At 34.9% G+C, this 21,781-nt stretch overlaps 1 protein-coding gene across 1 annotated transcript in view; it reads right to left on the bottom strand.

The window, feature by feature from the left end:
* Positions 1-21,781, bottom strand: part of PEX7 (peroxisomal biogenesis factor 7) — a gene marked incomplete in the record, with an annotated part of 101,344 nt that overhangs the window by 68,475 nt on the left and 11,088 nt on the right. The window contains 2 exon segments of the mRNA XM_072408948.1: positions 5,069-5,175; positions 20,826-20,934. Of these exon segments, the coding sequence (XP_072265049.1) occupies positions 5,069-5,175; positions 20,826-20,934 (216 nt within the window).

Genomic DNA, 21,781 nt, shown 5'->3' with positions numbered 1-21,781 from the left:
AAAACACCGTAGACAAGAAAATCTCGAGGACAGGAATAGAAGACTTGCCACGCTGCGCGAGAAAGCTACTACATTTAGAGCTTCAGAGACAGTTCAACAGCATGAGATCTGACTACAGGAAATGAGAGAAAGAGCTACTACATCTACAGCTTCAGAGATAGTACAACAGTGTGAGACCCGAGTACAGGATAACAGAGATAGAGCTACTACATCTGGAGCTTTAGAGACAGTACAACAGAGTGAGACCTGAGTAATAAAAATGAGAGAAAGAGCCAGACAATAACAAACTGCATAACATTTTAGCTTAGCATTGGAAAGATTCCACTATGTACAACATAAAGTCTACTCGCAGCATGCAAGTGTTACCAACAAAAAACTGGAAATGGTTTGTAGTTACTGTCAAGCCAAGAAGTTTAAATCTGAGTCTCCTGGTATTTGCTGCAAAAAAGGGAAAGTCAAACTCTGCCAACTGGAAACACCACCACAGGAACTTTGGAATTACACATAAGTAAATACCTCAAATAGTCAAAGCATTTGCCTAATAACATCAGAAAATACAACTCATGTTTCCAAATGACATCATTTGGCGCCACATCAGTTGTACAACAGCTTGGATTTCCATCCATATTCACAGTGGATCAACCACCAAAATTTCTACAACCGTATTTTATTAAAAACTATTAGAAGCTGACCAGAGGCGCACCTACATCTCAAGAACAAAATTTTAGATTGTCTTAAAGTTACAAAGGATGTTTCATGAGCACAATGTTCCTATTAAAACAGCATTGGAACATATGCCATTCATTTAGGTTCTATATTTAATTGTATTTTAGTTGTATATTGTACTTATACTTTTAAAACCTGTAAAAAAAAAAAAAAAAACATTTCTTTGATTTACCTTTATTTCATTCCTTTTCCTGTACAATATAAGATTGCAAAAAATAAATACCCGACCAATGCCGGGTAATCAACAAGTAACATAAATCCAGACACCTTAACTATACAAAACAACACATGTTAGGGGTTCTAAGAGTCCCTGTTCTTCTACAGGGCTTTGTCCCCTTAATTGAAGTGTGCACTGGACTGGTAAAGGGATCCTGAGGGGTAATTAGTGTGATTGCTCCAGATACCAAGAGCTGCCTATGAGTAATCATTCCTTCTACACACTTACCTTTGCTTTCGCCCGTCCTGACATAGAAAGAGCGTCGATCTCGCTGCATAGGCGTGAAAAGTAAAATTTTTGGTGATAGGTCCACTTTAAGATTTGACTAAAAACACTAACTGCTTTTTAGTCAAATCTAGAGCCCTAGTCATTTCTTCTACCTACCATTTTATTAATAAACCTTCTTTTCTACCTCTGGTTTGAAAAATACTACAAAAGTATCATAAGGTTTTACAAGTGACAATTTTGCAAGGTGAATTAGAGAAAATTTTATATTTTTTTAAAACAGTACATTTATTGACTAATGCACAATGGGCTCTGTGCATCATATGTGTATGCCTAAGAGTATTGCCGGGTAGAATGGGTATAGTTTTTACATCCCAAGACTAAGTTTACTAAACAATGATTATACAAATTAGTAGATTTGTTTTTCCTGGAGAGAATGCAGTGGAATGAAACTACAACTTATTTACAATACATGTGATCATACATTTGTATATATTTGTATATATTTGATCATACAAATAACACTACATGCAGATGCTAGAATATTGTTGCTGGAAACACATTGTTTGTGAAGAAAAAGTACTGTCAAGACATTGTTGTTCATTTGTGTGGCGAAGAACATACCTTAAGGCAAAAGACATTTGTAAATATATGTTAGGGAATGTGTTTAAAGTAAAAACGACAACAAAAATTTAAAGTAACAAAAGATATATATAGATTACACCAACAACTATATCTACTACAGTGTTCTCCTCAGTGCCTTTTAGCTGGGTGCACCACCCAGCACTTTTCATTCAGTAACCACCTGGCTGTTTTTGGGTGGTTACTAAAGAGTTAGGTCACAATACAGGGGCTGCCACCCGCCTACAATTTCTTACCACCCGGCTTAAAAAAAATTCTGGGTTGAACACTGTACTATTAAATTCCAATATTACAGCATGGGTAGACAAATACAATGTCCCTGTATGCATACTACTGGGTCCTATTGGTTGCACCAAGGTCTGTAATTTGTATTTCAATCAACAGTAAAAAAAAACATTTATAGTATGGATACTAGAGATATTAGGCCATTCCTGTAGTGGGAATTTCCATCTGTTTGAAAGAGAATAAGCAAATCCTGCATTTGCCAAATGGTCAGACAAGTACAAGTCTCCCAAGTCTACAATGTCTGAAAAGAGAGCCTTACACTAGATCCATTTCTGCCGTAAACTGCATTGACAAGATAAATCTCATTAGAGATGTTAAAGTTTTAAGACAACCAGAAAAAAAATACAATGTTAGCAAATCATCCTATTGTCTGACGGGAAAATTTGAATCAAAATTATGAGATCTCTTCTAGTCTTCAAGTCTTGTAATGAGCTGAATATCTGAATATCTTACAGTTGTATAGCAAACTAGGACAAAATGAAAATGTCAGGCATGAACAACTTTGATTTGAAAACACTGAGGCCAAAAATCAGGCTTGTAAGTGAGGAGGAATAAATAGAATCATGACAGTGATAAACCATGAAAAGGCTTTCTAATTTCATCAGCAAGACAATTTTTTTATGATAATTTAATGCATCATCTGCACATCCATATCATAAACGAATTGTTAATTTAAAATTTTAATGTAGCAATGTCTTTTTTAATTAACATTTAATTATCAGTTTTAATGTTACATGTTATTGCTGACTGGAAAGTTTCATGCAAAGCTTGGAGTTATAGAAATCCAGTGTTTAATTTAAGGATGTATTGCATTTTACAAATGTTAACATGTAACAACACACTATGATGATATATTAAAGTAGATATTTTGCAGATAAGCCCTGTAACTATTTTTTATTAATAAATTGAAATAGTTTCTATTGACACCAATATGTTGTTTTTACTGAACCTCATTTACAACAAGATGGGTCTTGTGCTGAAAAAGGTTAAAAAAGACAAGTAATGTGATAGAAAACGTGGATAATTTATTAATATATTGATAGTTGTGATGAAACTAGAAAAGCCCATCAATCGAATTTATTTTATTAGTTAAAATTATTGAAAGCAGCAGTCATCCATAAAAACAGCGTAAAAAAATATGGAATCCCTGTCTCAAATCAATAAAGCACTTTTATTATATGACAATTGAAAACATTAAAACAGTTGGGTGTATTTCACAAAACAATGAAAATCACAGCTTCCACTTTAAAAAATGTAATTCAGAAACTGGATTAACCTTTTCCCAATCAATATATGGTGTTAGCTAGAAAATTTTTCAAATCGAAACAATAAATGACAACTGTAGATGTTTTGGTCAATCTGAGTCAGTTTTAACCTGTTTTACATTGCAGATGATTTGGGTAAGTCCCTAAAGGAATAGCATAGAAGCGCAGCTTGCTTGAAACCAATGACAGTTTATTACATGATTCACTCAAGTTCAGGAACTGGGGCTTCTTTCTAATAGGGACAAGGACAATAACTAATTGCTACTGGAATTTTCCTTGTTGCATTTTGTATTTAGTGGGGCTATGACAATAATTAGCTATTTCTCGCATTGTAGTAATAAAGAAGTCAACAGTTTTTTTTTTTTTTGTAACATAAATGCATTGTTTCTAACATTACAACTTCCCACAATGCAATGGGATAGTGGAGAAATTCATGAATGGAGTACAATGTTGGACTAAGATTGCCTAAAGAAATCATTATACGTTAAAACCAATAAAATCCAAAACTTTTACAGGACTTGACAGTAGAGATATTGATATACATAGCCCTTGGGGTTCTTACAAATCAAAAGAGAAAAAATTTGATGCACGCTAGTCTTTCATTTCCTCTTTATTAAATATCAAAGTCTTATTACATAACGGTCCTCGACTATTAGAGCAAATATTGCTTTCTGCACCTAACATTTTAGCAAAAATTAATATATATATAATTTAAATAATATTTCCCACAAGGCAATGCTGTAAAGGTCAAAATACAATGTTCTTTTACAATAAGGCTATGTGTTTTATTAACTATTCATTAACTCATTATAGCATTAAGTAGTACCAAAAAGAAAACCATAAGTGATAATAAATGGGAAAGTCTAATAGTTTTTAAGCAATGGTTTTCAGTAGTGAAGCTATACACTGCACCTGCATGTTTTTACACAGTGTGAGCCTAATGTTGGGGATTGCTCGTAGCAACGGGCTTGCAGCAGTTCAAAATAAGGCAGCACACTACACTGTCAGTTCTCAGAAAACAAACACCCTGCCTGGGGTACTAACTACACCTTTAGTAGTACCTTCTCAATCCAATACACTTACCTTTAATTCCAAAGATCCGTTGATCCCGCCGTCCTGGAATTCTCCTTTGTCCAGGTAATGAGGAAGCACCAGGTGCCACCGCCTTTTGGCTACAATACCTGATCTCGCACTGCACAGGTGTGAGATTTGGTGATGTAGCCTGCTGTAAAGGGGGAAAAAAAAGAGTGCTGGTCTTACTGCTACATCAGTGTAGCAAAATGCCCCTTCTGCACATGCCCAAGCAAACTTCCCCTCCACCCAAATTAATTGAGTCTTGGCTCTCCAAGTCCCTATAGTTGGTACACTGGTCGTCCCTTCTTGTTGTCCTTACATGGACCACTTTTGGTTGTCATGAGCTGCTACATACTAGGAACACCCCACAAGACCTATTATTTGGAAATGCTCAAACCTATTTAGTCACCACAATTTGTGCCCGGTCTTAGAGTCACTAAGATTCTTACGTTTGCTAATTTTTGTGACAATATTCTGCCCTTAGAAAACATGAAAGATAAAGACCACCTGTAAGACTAGCCTGGACCTGGACAGAAACGCAAGATGTGCTGTTAAGAAAAAAGGAATATAACCAAGTTATAAAGGAGCAAACAGGATAAAAGTGTCTACAAGTAACTTGATACATTTAACATACCTGATCATACTTGCACCAGTCACAACTTAAAATCTCTGCTTGATGTGCTGGGATAACTAGCTTAGACACAGGTGCTTTCACATCCCATATCCTTAAGGTCTGATCTCCTAAAACAGACAAACACAAAATATTTAGACAAGAGCAGATCAAATACAAAACTTAAATACTCTCTCTTAAAATGCAAGACAATTGGGAGCTATGTGCATTACCTTTAGAAATCAACTTCAAATTAAAAAAAAGCATTGCCTGCAGTCATGCAGATAAAGAACGTTCTTTGCCTTCAGGTTTACGGTCTATAATAATGACTGTGGTCATACAGTTGCTCACCATCTACTTTGACTACAAATCTCAACTCCTCGTGTAGACATATGGCTTCTACATAGGCAGAAACATTACATATATAAATATTTGTATAGTTTTAGAGCTCTGCAGTTTTATCTTTCATTTTAGGAAGAGTCTTTTGAGCTTAAGTTGTACTGGTGTGCTCCAAAAGCAATGTAGGGTTTTTAAAATATTGCTTTTAAAATGTAAGGAATAATTCTGAGGTCCTGCTAGCAAACCGGAGTACTAGGCAATGGTAGAGAGATCCAGCAGCTGTTTAAGTGAGGAGTAAGGTAAGCTTTACTAACAAAGCATCATCCTGTAGACAGAACAAGCTATTACCTTCAGCTTTAAGGTCTACTTTACACATATACTAGTAGTAAATCAAATGTTTTTAAATTGTTATTTCCTAATGTTTTGAGAGTACATGCTAAGGCGTAAAGCACATTTAACTAACCATATAGGTGTTAAATATAGGTCAAAATCAGTATTTCATAACTATATTGTCAGGATCAGGCAACAATATTGATCTTTCTAGGGATAACAAAAATGGAGCAGGAGGATTCTTTTCCCAAGGAACAGCATATTTTTTCCACTGAAATTTTCAAACACTGAAATAGACATATTTAACAATAGGATATAAGCAAGCATGATTATTTGGCAGTTAAGAAAATAAATACCATTTCATTCTTGTAATGCTGGAATTCTGTTTAATCATTAACTAAGGTTTAAGTTGGTTAAAATAAAAACACCTGAAAGATGTATTAATTAAAAAAATGGTATAACTTTTACACACAACTTCTTACCTGGCTAAGCCTTGGGCTATGTTCAGACGGGAATTTGGGAACCACAAGTTAACCACTCCCAGATGCCTACTTTCAACTGCTTGTTGCCCAGAAGGCATGTTCATAGGCATTATTTTGTGCACGCTCAGGTGTGGTTGTAGAGCAGTGTGGTTTTCTGGCAGATTGTGAAGAGGATAAAAGGAAGTGCAAATTGTAATTCGCTACAAATATAGGTCTACTTATACCAGATTTTTTGGACACTATATATAGTAGTAGAAGAAAAAGGTATTTGAACCACTTCTATCTATTCCAATAATAACCAGGGCTTTGGGGTGGTTAAGGACTGGTTGACCGTGATAAACTGCAGAGGTACTGCTTAGAAAACTTACAGTCTAAACTTCAATCAGGACTAAATACTAACAAAAAAACTGCAACGAGGCAGGTCCTTGATAAAGTAACCTTAACTCTCTGATTGCAGCTTTCCTTGCGTCCATCTTGATTGGCAGGTAGGACAATTGACTTTAAGGGTTCTATTTATAAAACAGAGAATGTGAAAATGAAAGTCATATTCATTCATATGTTCCCTACATACAGTATGCATATTACAAGTCCCAAGGAAGCCTTGTCAGGCGAAACACATCGGGACGCATTTTGTTGTAATGCTTTGAATTATTTAGAAAATATTGTCTAGCTAATAAGCAAAGAAACCCCTGTCTCAGAGGACACAGTGGGTTTGCTTGTAAAGTAATTTTATTGTTTGTATGTAATGAACTTGAATATTGTTTTCAATATATCGCCGCACGAAGCAAAAACCCTGGCTTTTCCCTTTCTCACTTACATTTTATAAAACAGGGAATCTGACATTCCATCAAACATTCCTTTGTGCTATGCTTCTAGGCCCAGTTTTAGTTTAGTAATTGCTTTAGTGAGAGTAATTGATTCCCACCAGAGAATTTTTGAGGGAATGTATAAATCTGTTTCTTTAGGCTTAGCAACTTTAGAACCCATTCGTTTTCAAAAGACAATAATAACATGTTTTCTCAATTATAAAGAAAGTTATTTTAGGCTGACGGGCTTAAAACAGGGTTTAGAATTGTTAAAAACAATTTGTTAAGTAAACACTAAATATAAGATGTTGATTAAGACTTTATTATGACTTACTTAAAAGCAGATCACATCCTATGAACTACTTATAAATAAATGTATAAAATTCCTAAGGATTTTTTAACATGTGTTCCACAAAATGTATTCAACTAAATTTAAATAAGGTAAATTATAGGCGAGGGTTTTGCCAAGCAAATTATTTAACCCTGGCAGATTTATCCATCTGCAAAACATTTTTTTCTGAAAACAACTCTTAAAAGCTTTAAAGAAGTAGATTAATTTGAAGCAAAAGTAATCCACACATACAACAAAATCAAAACAAACCTCTACACGAACTAAAGTGTAAAGTAAACTAAAAATAAAGTTTAAAACCTCACCTTACTTTCGCAGTTCCGCCGATCCCTCTGCAGGTTTCCTGGATCGCGTACCGCGTCGTCCTGGAAACCTTTTCTTCATGTGCTCAATACTTGTTCCCTGTGCCATTCTACTTTTTTACACAAATTAATTTTTGGACGTTTTTGTTTTGATTTACTAGTATGTGTTGATTACTTGGGTTGTTACCGACATCTGGTATAAATTTCATGTCATTAGTCCCCAGAGAAATATATTTACTGAGAAAAATTTTGACGTGTTCAATACTTATTTCCCCTGCTGTACATGAGGTTGGCCACACAAAGTTCAAAAGAAATAAGAAATCAGGTCCTGCAAAGGACACATAGCAATCAGTTCAAGTATTATGATGGTAAATCTCTGTGACCACCTAGTGTCTATAGATAAAAGAGAACAATTTTTCCACTACACTGCTGGATTGTACTACTAAAAAAACTGTAAAGAAGATTGTCTAAGCAGTGTAAAAAAGTTATTTCCATTTGTTATTCTTGATGAGACATCTGCAGTCTAAGGCTACCCTAAGATTAAATAACTGTACTGCAGCAAAATAGAAATGGTTAACTCAGTCACAGTCAGGACACTGCCTAGAGGTAATGAAGTCACATTTTCAAAGAGATTAGAGACAAAAAGGATTGATGAACACTGCAGTATCTAATGTTACCAAGATAAAAAAAAAAAATCAAGTTTTCATCACACTTAAGGAATTTGTTATGTGGAAGACCATCTATCTCTTAGTTTACTTATTTACATATTACTTTTTAATCCCAATACACATATATCACAAATTAAATTTACTAAACAGCTATCGTATATATATATATATATATATTATTGTAAGTCATATATATAACACCCTCTTTTAGTTCTAAGGTTTTGTGTATCAAAGCAAAATATAAAAAAAAAAAAAAACGTGGTTCTTAGCTGGTCTTAATGAAACCTTGAATGAACAACAACATAGGTCATAATATACTGTGTCATTATTTATTTGTTAGGGACTAATCCAGAATCAGTGTGCAAAAAATGATACATCTTTTCCACTTCCATATAAATTAGGAAGGTAAGTAGCAGACTAGTGCTGCTAATCAAATCAGTGATCATCAGTAAGTGTCACTACCTCTATAAAAGCAAAAGTTTTGGCAGTTTGCTGTTCTGTGGAGCATTTGGGTGTGTTTACACAATACCATGGAAGAGAGACGTCAGCATGTTTATTGTTAAAGTTCATGATGGCACAAAAAGAAAAAAAAAAATCAAACATGGCTTGAATAAATGGGCTGCCAAGAGAAAGCCTCTATTTTCTAAGTAGAATATTGAAGCATAGTTTAGGTTTGCAAAGTTACATATGAACAAACTACAATGCTTTTGGAACAATGTGCCATGGACAAACTAGAACAAAGTGAAGATGTTTGGGCATATGGAACAGCACTATATGCACTAAACAGACCATATTAGCACAAACGGCTCATAATAACTCTCAAGTATGATGGTGGAGAAGTAATCATTTGGGCTCGTTTTGCAGTCACAGGACCTGGACACTTTTTGGTCATTGGACACGATTCATAAAAGTTCTCCAATGCTGGGGAAGATAGACTTTCATTGGTGAAGCAGGGTGATCAAGCAAACTAGAATGGATTTGTGAAATCATTTGCTATGTGTTAGCAATTGTTTTCAATTCTGGACCAGATCCGTTGCAGGTTTGCTGGATCACCCAGTTTCACTGATGAAAGTGTATCTTCTCCAGCCTTGAAGAGCTTTAGTAAATCAGGCCCAGTGGGTCAGCCATAAACTTTTATGTATATCAAAGTATTCTATAGTTGAATGTAAAGCCATGTGGGTGACTGCTAAAGCTTAGCCAAAATGAGGTCATGCAACAGGGGAATGATCCCAAGCACACCAGCAAATCTACAACAAAAGGGATGAAAAAGAAAAGAATCCAGCTGTTGCAATAGCCCATACAAAGTTCAGACCCTCAACAAAATAATATGTTGGGACCTTAGGGGAGCTGTGCATAAATTTAAGCCCATACACCCCAATGAACTAAAGCAATGTTGTAAAGAAGAGTGGACCATAATTACTCCTCAGTGAGAGACTGATAAAGTCATAGAGAAAACGATTACCTCAAACTATTATTGCTAAAGGTGGTACTACAAAGTATTGAATCATGGGGTGTACTAAGTTTTTCACACATTTTGGCTTCTTTTCTGTTAAATAAATGCTGACAGGTTAGAATGTGTTGTTTTACACCTCAGATTAGATTTAAATAAATTTATAATTAGCCAAGGACCATGTGACTGTGTATAAATACATTTTTCTTGTGCACCGGAAGAGCAAGATTATGATAAATCAATAAGCAATTGTCTTTTTTTGAAACAGTAGTAGTAAAATTAAGTGTATTTTCTGTAGTTTCATGTTTTTTTTTTCTTTATTTTACATTTACCTTATATCAAATTTTAATAAGACGTTCATTTTTTACTTCCTTTACTTTATAAACTTTATACTTTAGACTACTGTTTCCAGTCAGGTTGGACCAGACCAAGACTAAAAGAGCAGTAAAGCGCCACTATTGTACAGCACCATTGAACATTGCATTGGTCATTATGGCAGCTTGCTGTAAAAATACAAATGTAAATTACACACAGAAAAAACGTTTTTAAAACAATAGGGCTGTGTCCATTTACTCTGTTCATCTGTGTATTTTGCGCATAGGTAAATGCATGTAAAATCTACACGCAGGATAGGATAAAACAGTTCCTTAATGGGTGGATGCCAGCCTGGTGGAGTGGTCAAAGACTTCATCTTTATACATACCAACCTAGATAACAAGAGCCACCATGTCTAAAAAAATGAAATTCAATGAATGAAAGAGGCAGGCCAGGGGCATTCAGGGAAGGAAAGGACCTATCATGAATAGGGACAGGTTTTGTCTGACTTGTTGCAGCTTCTAATGTTTCTAAGCTTACAGTGTGCAGTGAAATCATTCCACACAATTGTATTACAGGAAAGGAACCTGCTAAGCTTTTCAAGACTGAAGGTGGAGCTGACAATAGCCATAGGCTAGGTGTAACGAATTTAAAGATTCAGAAAAATGTTTTGTTTAAAAAACTGTGTACAGCGAGTCATGATGCCAAACATACTAAAAATACAATTTAGGTTTATATACACCACAATATTTTTAGCAGAGTTTCACTTTAAATGACATTATGTCACCAGCTGATATATTTTTGACTTGAGCTACAACAATGTCATAGGTGGCTGAGAAAAGCTCTAATTATCATATCTGCCAAAAAAACACATAGGAAATATCTGAATGTCCTGTAATGAGCAGATGAAACAATAATAGTAAACTCTTGTAAATGACTGCAAATACTGTATAGTGTCAACAACCATACTCATGCATATTTATCCGTCCTTAAACTTGATTGTTCTATTATTTCCACAGTGAAAATAATGTCTTACTAATCATAACTTGTTTTCGCCGTTATTTTTGCCTACTTTCATTGCAGCTGTTCAAGCGCGATCCTGAACAAAATGATTTTGAATTGCTCAAAGTGCTCCATACAGAGTGGGTTGAAAAGGAAAAAAAAAAAAAGACTCACAGAAAAGAGCGACAATCTGACAATCAGGGAAAGGAACGTGAGCCTTGTTTTAGAAGGTGAGCAGCAGTCTTTATACTATGTGATTTGTCACATTCAGCATTCATTAAATACCTGCAGTTACTGAAAAGCCATTGCATGCAACACTCAAAGAAAACACAAACTAAAGGTTGTCAACACACAAGAGATAAACTTATTTGCACACAGAACACTATTCATACTGTATTTCAGCCATTTAAACAGTCAGGGATAAAGGAAACAAACGCAGGACAGCATTTGTATTACAGCTGTGAAAATAGACCAGGTGTCCTTCCTGCATAGAACCAGGCAAGTTACTAAGGAAAAGCATATTACAGATGTGCAGACATATTGCATGGCAGTCATTATCACATCAATATTCAGCTTTCTGGGGCTTAAATCTTAGAAATCTGTTTTATAATAATGTCTACATGAGCAGATGTAACATATGCAGACAGTTATGATAAGTTTCATTTATTTTGACCCAAAAGCTTATGAGCCACAGGTGGCCCTCTGTATTTTCAGTTTTAGTTCTGAAAGGTTTTTAGCAGGTGCTGTATTTTCAACATTTATTTATGCTGATCAGCTAATAAAAACAGCTCACCCAAATGCAAAATGCAATTTTTTTTCCTTGCCACCATCCTCAGACTTTCTTTGTTTTGCCCAAAGTGGCACAAGATTTTAGATGTTAAAGAATAGGCCAGGTAAAACAGAAGTACAGTCTGGCATAGAATACTATAAAAGCCTCCCTCCCTAAACTCCTCATTTGTTCATAGTTAACCTACACTCATTTGTCCTAAAATATTGCCATCTGTGTAAAAAACACAATTCTCCCTATTTCATAGGACAGTAGTGCTGGAAGCAGTTAAAGTGCATGGTTATGTCATATCCTGCTCTGAGAAAGTGAGAAATAAAAGCATTTTGTTACTACTGTCATTTCATCTTTCATCACAGTCTCACTGGTTTGCCTGCATTACAAAAAGAAACTTATGCCAGGCTTTCCATATATCAAAGACACTTTTTTGCTCACCCCAGATAAAACTTGGCCTCCTTGAGATGATGAAAAAGTTAAGGTTTAATATTACTGCTTTATTTTCAGTTGGCTTAAGAATTACATTTATTTGTGGTTTTATTACAAGAATATTTTGCTAATGGCTAGAGATATTTATTGTTATCTACTAAATTTATCTTAATATAGTGCTGACATATTATGCAGCAATGTACAAAGTCTATAGTCATGTCACTAGCTGTCCCTCAAACGGAATTGAACACTGTCTAAGGCCAATTTTGTGGGGAAGCCAATAACCTAACTGCATGTTTTTGTGACGTAGGAGAAAACTAGAGTGCCCCCAAGAAGTAGCAGTTTAATTTGCTGTAATGCAGAAGAGCGCCTAAATATTTGCCTTCTTGTATCATTTTGGGATCTCCGGTTTCTCTAAATCCAAAACACAGTGCTGAGGCAAACTCGTGACTTACATAAAAGTTCTAAACAAGCTTTAATTATTCACTATTTCACGCACGAAAACCCACTGTGTGACACTGGATTAGTAATAGTATTCCTATTCTTAAAACTGGGAACTAGCAATTAAAGCTGTCCTGCTACATAATCCATGGGTTCTACCTGTTTAAATATCTTTGGAATTAAACCCCAAGATTTGAAACTAATTTTATCCAGTGAACTGCATATTTAATTATCAGACAAGTAAAATGCCATTGTTTTGTCCATGTGTCAGACCATGGAAAGCAGTTTATTACACTTTTAAAAATCCACAAATCAGACACCTTCTTGTGATTTACTTTCATTTCTAAAGTAAAAAATGAAAAAGGTAAAATCAGGTAAAAATGAGAAACTATAGTTTACTACAAGCATTAGTTTTATTGTTACACAACTAAAGTCAGTAATTTGACACACAATCCTTTATATACTCTCTCATGTGAAAACAATATAAATCTCCTGTGAAAATGTTTATAACTGTGCATCCTTCTTGCTTAACTGCAAAAGCAGTGTAACACAGGGACCATAATAGCCACCAAAGACATTTGTGAACCAAATACAATTTAGATTTTTGCTGCCTAAAAGGAGTCCTCAGCAAATTGTAAAATAAAAAGGTCTCCCCCAATGTGGTTGAAGAGGTTTTTAGGGATCTGCCACTGTGGATTACTAGGAAATGCTATTGTACTTACCTTTATATATCAAAGCTACAGGGGACCAAGGCTTATTTTTCCTCCTGCTCTCCCCAAAAACATAATAGTTTGTTCGTCCCATCAATACTGTCACTCAGAACAAGTATATGTAAATGTATACCAAAGAATCATTTTTAAACATTATTGTACCCGCTTGTCCCTCCTCCCATAACAGATCAAACACATTCCTCATCTCCAACAGTCTTCAGGGTCCCATGTCACTCATGGGTGGCAGTTTTAGATGTAACTATCACATGACTGCATGTCCGAAATCTTAAAAGAGATGGGAGATAACAAAGGATGTGCACTGAACTGTGCATTCACCACAGATAGGGAAAATACATTGCAAGAAAGGGAAAGAGTGGAACAGGTTGTTAAAATGATGTACAATAATCTCTAAATGTCCCTGAAATGTTCCAATTTAGTTAAATTATTAGCATAGTCCTAAAGGCAATCACAATATTTTTTCTTCTATTACGCTGTTGAACTTCAAAAACCAGCATTGTTTAACTCTACCATGCTGAAATTAAAATATTGAGTTTTTTGTAAAGCTTGACATAGTTCTGCTTATGTTTCTTTGGTGAGTAACACAAGTGACATAACTATCCAGATTGCAAACTTTCAGTTCACTGCCTTCGATTTTCACTTTCTACACACCATCTAAAGCTCAGAATTCTAAATCAACCAAAATTTTGCCCAAAGCTAATTACTAGGCACACTGAAGATCACACACCATTTGCTAATGCAGAGCTTAAACTGAATTCCCCTCAGGCCTATTGTTTGAAATCTCTGAATTATCAATCAAAGAGGCAATGTTTTTAATAGTAAGGCAAGGAGAATTTCTGTAGTGTTCCAAGAAACTGCAAAAAGGAACAATAGACTTTTTAGGCTTTGAAGATACACACACAACGCAAATACATTTAAAATCTTTCAAACGTTTGACTTTTGACAAGTCAATATTGGGACATACGTCATAAAGACAAAAAAAAATAGCAACTCTTTGAAAATTGATTTAAAAGCATATTAGAGGTTAGATACATGAAAAAAAACAGAGTCATATTCTCCAAAGCACAGATAAATCAATTACTAAGAGACAAAAAAGTCAGAGACAGTTGTAAATCAGCCACAAATATGCAGTACACCAAAAGATCTCTCAACCTGCAGGTGTTACAGGCTTTGGTGGATGGAATTAGAGGATTCTTAAATACAATTACACCTAAAGTTTGGCTAAAGAAATGCTGGACACTCTAAATTCAGGAGCAAAATGGTTCCACATTCAACAACAAAATGTAGTTTAATGATATTCAGTTCACTGTACTGAAATGGCCCCTGTAGTTAGCAAATCTCAATCCCATTGAGGTCCTTCGGGACGTTTTGAAATGTGAGATTCACATCATGGACATGCAGCAAACAAATGCACAGCAACTGTCACCTAATCACCTTCTAAATCTATTCCATGAAAAATTATTTTTTTTACTGTTCACACCCAGCAGCAGGCTCACACAAAGGGCCTGAAATATTAAAACTCTTCAAGACTGAAAAAAAAAAATTTTTCATCAGTGCACCTGCATGAACTAGCAAACCTGGAATTGAAAACATTTGCTAACAAACAGCAAATGACGTTTAGGAAATTAATTCCAGGTTGCTGAACCATCCAGCAATTTCAAACTTTGACTTAGCTAGGCATTAAAAATCTAGTGGGAGTTTACCCTACTTCAGCCTATTGTAAGAATTGAGTTCATAGTTCACAGTGGCATTGATGTGGGATTTCAAATTCCCAGAAGGAGGTGGTGAGAACACCTGAACCTCAGTGTCAGAAGAAAGGAGTTATTAGCCCTTTTTTTCTCTGAAATCTTTTTGTTTTTTTTGTTTTTTTTTTTACATTTACATATATTTACATATATTTTTACAGCCATTTATGTGTAAGCAGAGATTGGTAAAATAGCAGATTTTCCATTTGCAAGCCAGGCCTGCTTTAACATAATTTAAACTGTTTTTACTGTTCTGGAGATGAACCCAGAAATCATACCTGGTCTGTTACAGAATTAAATGTTTTTTCTTTGCTTTTCCACGGAGATTATAAATCAGTCCATTTTCCAGGTAGTAAAAGGAGAATTGGTATACAACTACACACTGACTCACAGAATCCTTTTTAAGCATTGGGTCCCTGTTATTTATGTCATTTCTTTAATCACATTTTCACAATGACCTGAGTTTCTTCCTTGGCTAGACATTGATCAGGTTCTCAACTGCTGAAGCACATCCTCCCTGGCTCCTGGCTTATCTTATCAGCTCTGAAATTACCTGTGACATCAGTCCATGAATGGTCTCAATAAAAGAATGACACAATTAGCAGTTTATACTTTTTAATTGCTGCCATTTTAGAGAGCCAAAATGTTGTTTGCAAACAAATGAATGCATACATAAATTCTATATTTTAAATAGAAACCTAATGCACCCTCTTTGTTCATGCTGAATCCATTTAAAATGTTCTATACCTACAATACATATTATAGGCACTATTTACATTTACTACATTACTTTTAAAGGAACATATTTTATTCATGTTTGATAAAGGGGCTATGCACATACCTGAAAAGTCAGTGTTATGACATTCAAGTAAATGTATTTTTACTTGCATTTTATCTGCTGGTGTGATGGCATTTCTCTATATTCCACTACCAAGCAACCCTGTTCTACCCTGAGCTACCAAGCTTATAGGATATAACGTGGGACAGACTCTTTTTGATAAAATGTCAAAAGTTACAACAGGGTAAGCAAATTCATTTGTAAAACTGCACATTCTGACTGGTAGATGATGGGGCAGCATGGTAAACCAATTAGGCTTTTTTTGCATTTCACTGATGTGAATATACCAAATGGAGCTTGACTGATTCCAGAGAGGATCTGGTTTGTAAACTGCTGTTTATTCACATGTAAACACAGCCTTAACTGAGCTTTATTGCTTTTATTGCAGAGGTGAAAAGTGGTCAGGATGCAAAATGTCTTGCTAGATTAAAAATTTAAAGAGAGAAAAAAAAATGCAGACCTGATAGCAACAGGTTGGTCCGATGACAAATATAGATTATATATATATATATATATATATATATATATATATATATATATATATATATATATATATATATCAACCTGACAGTGGTGCATGTATCAGATTGGAATGATTACATTGAAACTTTTACTGGTAGGACCAGCTCCTGAAAACATGACTTGTCCTGGCTGACACTTACTTACGGTACTTACCTGACATGCTGAGAACTGACCAAAAGATAACCTATAAACCTAATTAATGACACGTCCTTTGAAAGTACATTACAAAATGTGTTGCAGTGATTGTTACTGTACAACAGAGGAATCCAAAATACTTTATAGACATGGTTGATGCACTGAACTTTTAAATAGCAGAAACAATGGGTCTGATTTAATAAAGCTCTCTAAGGAAACCTGTAATGAATTTCCTAAAAGTAATTTGCTATTTGTTAGCAAATGTTTTCAATCCTGGACCAGATCCATTCCAGGATTTCTGGATCACCCAGCTTCACTGATGAAAGTGTATTCTCTACAGCCTTGGAGAGCTTTATTATATAGGGCCTAATGTGGGAAGTGGCTTTGGATTGATGTATGTATTGATCTTTGTGATGTTTTAGATTATTATGAGTGAAAGAACTATTTTAAATCATTTATAGCAAATTTTAGTCTTTAAAATCCTGTTTTTATTTTACCTGTTTTGTATAAAAACTCTCTATCATAGTACTTGCAGGAGAGTTGTAAGGACAGAATATCTCTATTTACCACTCACTTTTGACCCTTATAGTAAACAATAATCTAGAACAATGGTAATCTGACCTACGTATAATTTAATGGATAGAGTTCACAAACTCAACCCCCACATTTCTTCTCTATGTTATTGCAGGTGTGGCCAAGAAGAGAGTTGATATGTACTTGGTGGCACTGCAAAAAGGTGAGCTGATTCTAGATGAATTTGTTCAACCTCATTTTTGTCACCCAGATTCTTAAATCCACAAAACGCACATTTTATTCCTCAAAACATACCTTTTAAAGTTGCAAAGAAGAAAGTGAACACCTTAATCATAAATCACCTGACCTGCACACTAGGAAATCTTAGTTAAGCATTTTCCCTAATGTCAAGTTGAAAGCAACAGAATTAAGTGGGCCTTATACCAAAACAAAACACACTGGAGACATTACATTATTTTATTCTTGTCAAAGAGAATAGAACATCATTATATGTCCAAGAATGACCAGTTGTATAAACATTCATGTTTGGATTGGCCATGTATGTGCACAAATGTGTCTGTATAGCCTGGCTGTGGAGTGCACCCATTTTAACCTCTGGCACTGGCACTTTTGCCAGGGGACAAAATCAATGACTGGCAAAAATGATTTAACAGTGTTAAGTATTTTCACCCAAATAGGTCCTCAAATTATATCTGTCTTGCTCTGGTGGAATAGGTAGGTAAGAAATATCTAAGTTTTTGTTTTTTTTTATAAAAAGACCATTTTAAGCGCCAACATATTTTGCAGCGCTGTTCATTAAATAGGGGTTGCAAATGACAAACAGATACAGACACTGACACAGGGGAAGGAGAAGACCCTGTCCCGAGCTTACAATTTAGGCAATTTAACACAATAAATAATAAACAACATTTAAAGATCAATATGAGGCCAGCTATGATCTTGTGGCAATAACTAACAATAGTGATATTCTGTGCACGGTTTGTATGTAAACTGTTATCAGAAATGTCCTTTTCTGCTTATCTTATTGGTTGGGTGTTCTATGTTAAAAAAAAAAAAAAAAACTTGACAGATTATGTACTTATGGAAAGTACAGCATTTGGTAAGTAAAATATGAGTGGAATCCATGCATCAGTTTTAACAAAAAGAACAACAGGTAGGACTCTGAAATTACATGTACAAAACTATTTTATCAGAGGATTGTTTAAACAAGCATGGAGTTGAAGTACACAGACTAAACTCCTATGAAAGCCCAATGTATGGATTATCTTAGATAGTAAAACCTACAAAATAATAGTTCAAGTAAAAGCAATGTGGCAGGAAACATGAAAATCCCATATTTCAATGTCTCCATTATAAATGGAAAATCATTTCAAATTGCAAATATGAACAGCAATGAAAACACTAAAAAAATAAAATAAAAAAAACTTCAGATTCAGATATTGGTGCTTAAAAAATCTCCATTTGAAATGGTGGTCCCATATGAATATCTGCAAAGAATGGTCTGTGTCGTAATAGGTATCTTGGTATCCTTTTTTTTGTTTTGTTTTTTTACAGCAATTTATGCTGCAAATTTACTCAGCGTAGAGATGAGACAGAAATATCCTAGTGTTAATACAACAAAACTTCTAAAACCGCACTGTACAACATGTGCACAAAAGCCCAATTTATAAAAAGCAAACTATATTTCTGCAACAAATCAGGGAAGGGTTTTGTTCATCTAAAACAAAAGTACCAATTATGTATTAATTACAATATGTTGCGGCCGAGTCAGAGCGGTTTGTACCTTGGAAAGCAATAAAGATCAGTAACCTAGAAACAGACAACTTAAATTAGGGATTACATCCAATTAGTCCCCATGCACTACAAAGAGATCTTGTCTGGGTGGCAGCACGCCTGCTCTCTGTTTGTTCATGTGATATTTTGTCAGTGCTGCCTAAAGTACCACATTATCATCCAGTCTTGTTTATTATTAGCCAAACATCTAGATAAAAGCACAGTTCATGTTAGGGGCTGCTCCAGCAGCTTCCATGCAAAGAGGTATTCTCTGATTCATTACATTAATGTGGAACCAATTAATTTGATAAAATGGTTCTTTGGAAGTGTTTTTGCTTTTACGTACATATCATGCAAAAAAATTACATATCAACCCCAGGCCAAGTCTGTTATGGTTGCTTCCAGACCCATTCATACCTACTTAGCCCTATTACTTATCTGTAAAGAGAGAAAATTCTGTGAAAAGTGAGTTGGTCAACGTAGGTGTTTAAAATAGTGCCATCTTCACTTACCTACATGGCAATATTCACACCTAATGATCTGCCATTCAAGCATACCAGAAGTAAAAAAAGTGTGACAATTCTCTTATAAAGATCAGGGTTCTCCCCAGGCCCTTTTAGCTGGGCGCACCACCCGGCACTTTTCAGTACCCACCTGGCTGTTTTTGGGTGGTTACTAAAGAGTTTGGTCACAATACAGGGGCTCCCGCCACCCACCTACAATTTCTACCCACCCGGCTTAAAAAAATTTCTGGGTTGAGCACTGAAGATATATATATATTTGGAGCCTAACTTTGGCTGAAACTTTTATTTTGGATAAACCATAGAAATTTTAGAACACCTTTAAGGTTATTTGTAACCCTATTTGGGAGATTTTTTTTGTAACTTTGTATTTAGCTAATAGGTAGGGCAAAAGTTGAGTTAAACCATAAATCTCTTTAATTAGGACAAAGACTGGAAAAAATATTAAAATGTAGATTGGCTTTTTACCAGTAATTATGTCAATTTTTCAACCAAACATATTTTATTTAACTGCAGCATCCCTAACATGCACTGTATCTTGAAAGAAAAAGATTTTACTGGCAATAATTTAACATTATAAAATCAACAAGTTAAAATATATCAAAATATTTTATTGATGACATACAGAAGCTGTTTCTTACATTACGGTAAAATTTTCACATTGAATCAGTTTAATGCAACGATTGCTTTCTACTATCTCTACTAATATTTTTTTTTCTAATCTTATATTTTTATTTCTAATTCTTGATGAAGTATTGTAACTTCTCAATTCTAAAAACTCATACAGGCTCCTTGATATTTCTATTACACAGTTAATTACTAGCTAGTGATCTGAAAATCAGTTAGTTTCTACTGCAGTGCACCCCATTGTCCATGCATTTATTTAAAGGTGCAATCCCATTCAAAACTAGTCTGAACACTCACTCTCTCACTCTCTCTCTCTAAGAATATACAGCAAAACTTTAGCGACATAACAGCAACACACATCTATCTTTCAGTAAGAGATAGAGTTACAGTTTTTTTATTTCTATGAGATTAGAATACTGTTTACCTATCTGACTACATAAAATTAGTTTTACTCTTCCATCAAAAACATAGCACTGCCATCTAGTGGACAAATTCTATAGCACATGCAATATCAAAAGTGTTTGGTAAATGTTTTAGAATAATAAAGTATTAGAACAAAAAGTATGAAAAGTATGTTTGCCTTTATTAGCTTGATTATAAAAAACACATTGAAATGAAGCTAAACAATTCAATTCAAATGTTTCTGGCAGTTTTAGGAAGTTACCTGAAGCAGATGCAAAGCAGCCTGGAATGTGTGGGGACCATACAGTGCTGTAGATAATGTTTTCATGGCCTGTAAAAGTGCAGAGAGACTTCTCAACTAAGGGATCCCACTACAAGGAAGAAAATCATACAACAATTTAACAATTTAGAAGTGTTTTTTGAGGGACGTTGTCAATAGGTCAGTATACTAACTACAATGTTTTTTGTAACACTGACATTTAGAGGGAAAGAGAACATAAGAACCAAGTTTATCTCTAGGTATGACCCAACCTCCTTTTCCCCATCCTCTAGAGTAGGTCCTGGGATTAACAATGTTCTTTTAGCCTTTGCTAAGAAAAGGCTTTTATTTCTTCAAAAGGTGTCATCATCAGGTTTAAAAATTATTTTAATAATAGTTGCCTCAAAGAAAGGATGCCCTGTGTCATTTCCTAACAATGTAGACACCTTCCCTCCCAGAACTACATTGCAGACGAAACCTTTCCCTTTGCACAGTGTGCAGGAATGCTTAAGGGAAATTCAATGCTGAACTATATCAACAGTTCAGTGTCTTTAAGTCATGTAGTGATTGGCAGGAACACACACAACCTTAAAGTAATTTCAAGAGGTTCCCCCATGTTACAAAATGACATGAAGCACAGCTATAGACTGCTCCCCCTTGCTTTTCAAAGAAACCAATGGTGTGAACAAACTTTTAATTGCCACACTCAGGCCAAGTTTGCTACACTGGTAATTTCTTACCTTCAGTGCTGTGCTGAGAACAAGCTTTTATAAGTTTTAACAACATTTGTAAGTCTTCTAGTTATTTTCAACTGATGTACAAGATTCAGAAATCAATACCAGTCAAAAATGTTAATAGAAAGTCAAAGAAAGTATGAAACTGTGACTTACTGCAACCCTTATAATCTGCCAATGCTATAAGCAGGGATAATTCTTTGTTATTCAATGGTGCAGCTAAGA

The sequence above is a fragment of the Pyxicephalus adspersus genome, chromosome 4, assembly GCF_032062135.1.
Source record: "Pyxicephalus adspersus chromosome 4, UCB_Pads_2.0, whole genome shotgun sequence".
NCBI lineage: Eukaryota > Metazoa > Chordata > Amphibia > Anura > Pyxicephalidae > Pyxicephalus > Pyxicephalus adspersus.
The sequence above is the reverse complement of the archived record's forward strand: the minus strand, read 5'-3'. Positions and strand labels throughout refer to the sequence as shown.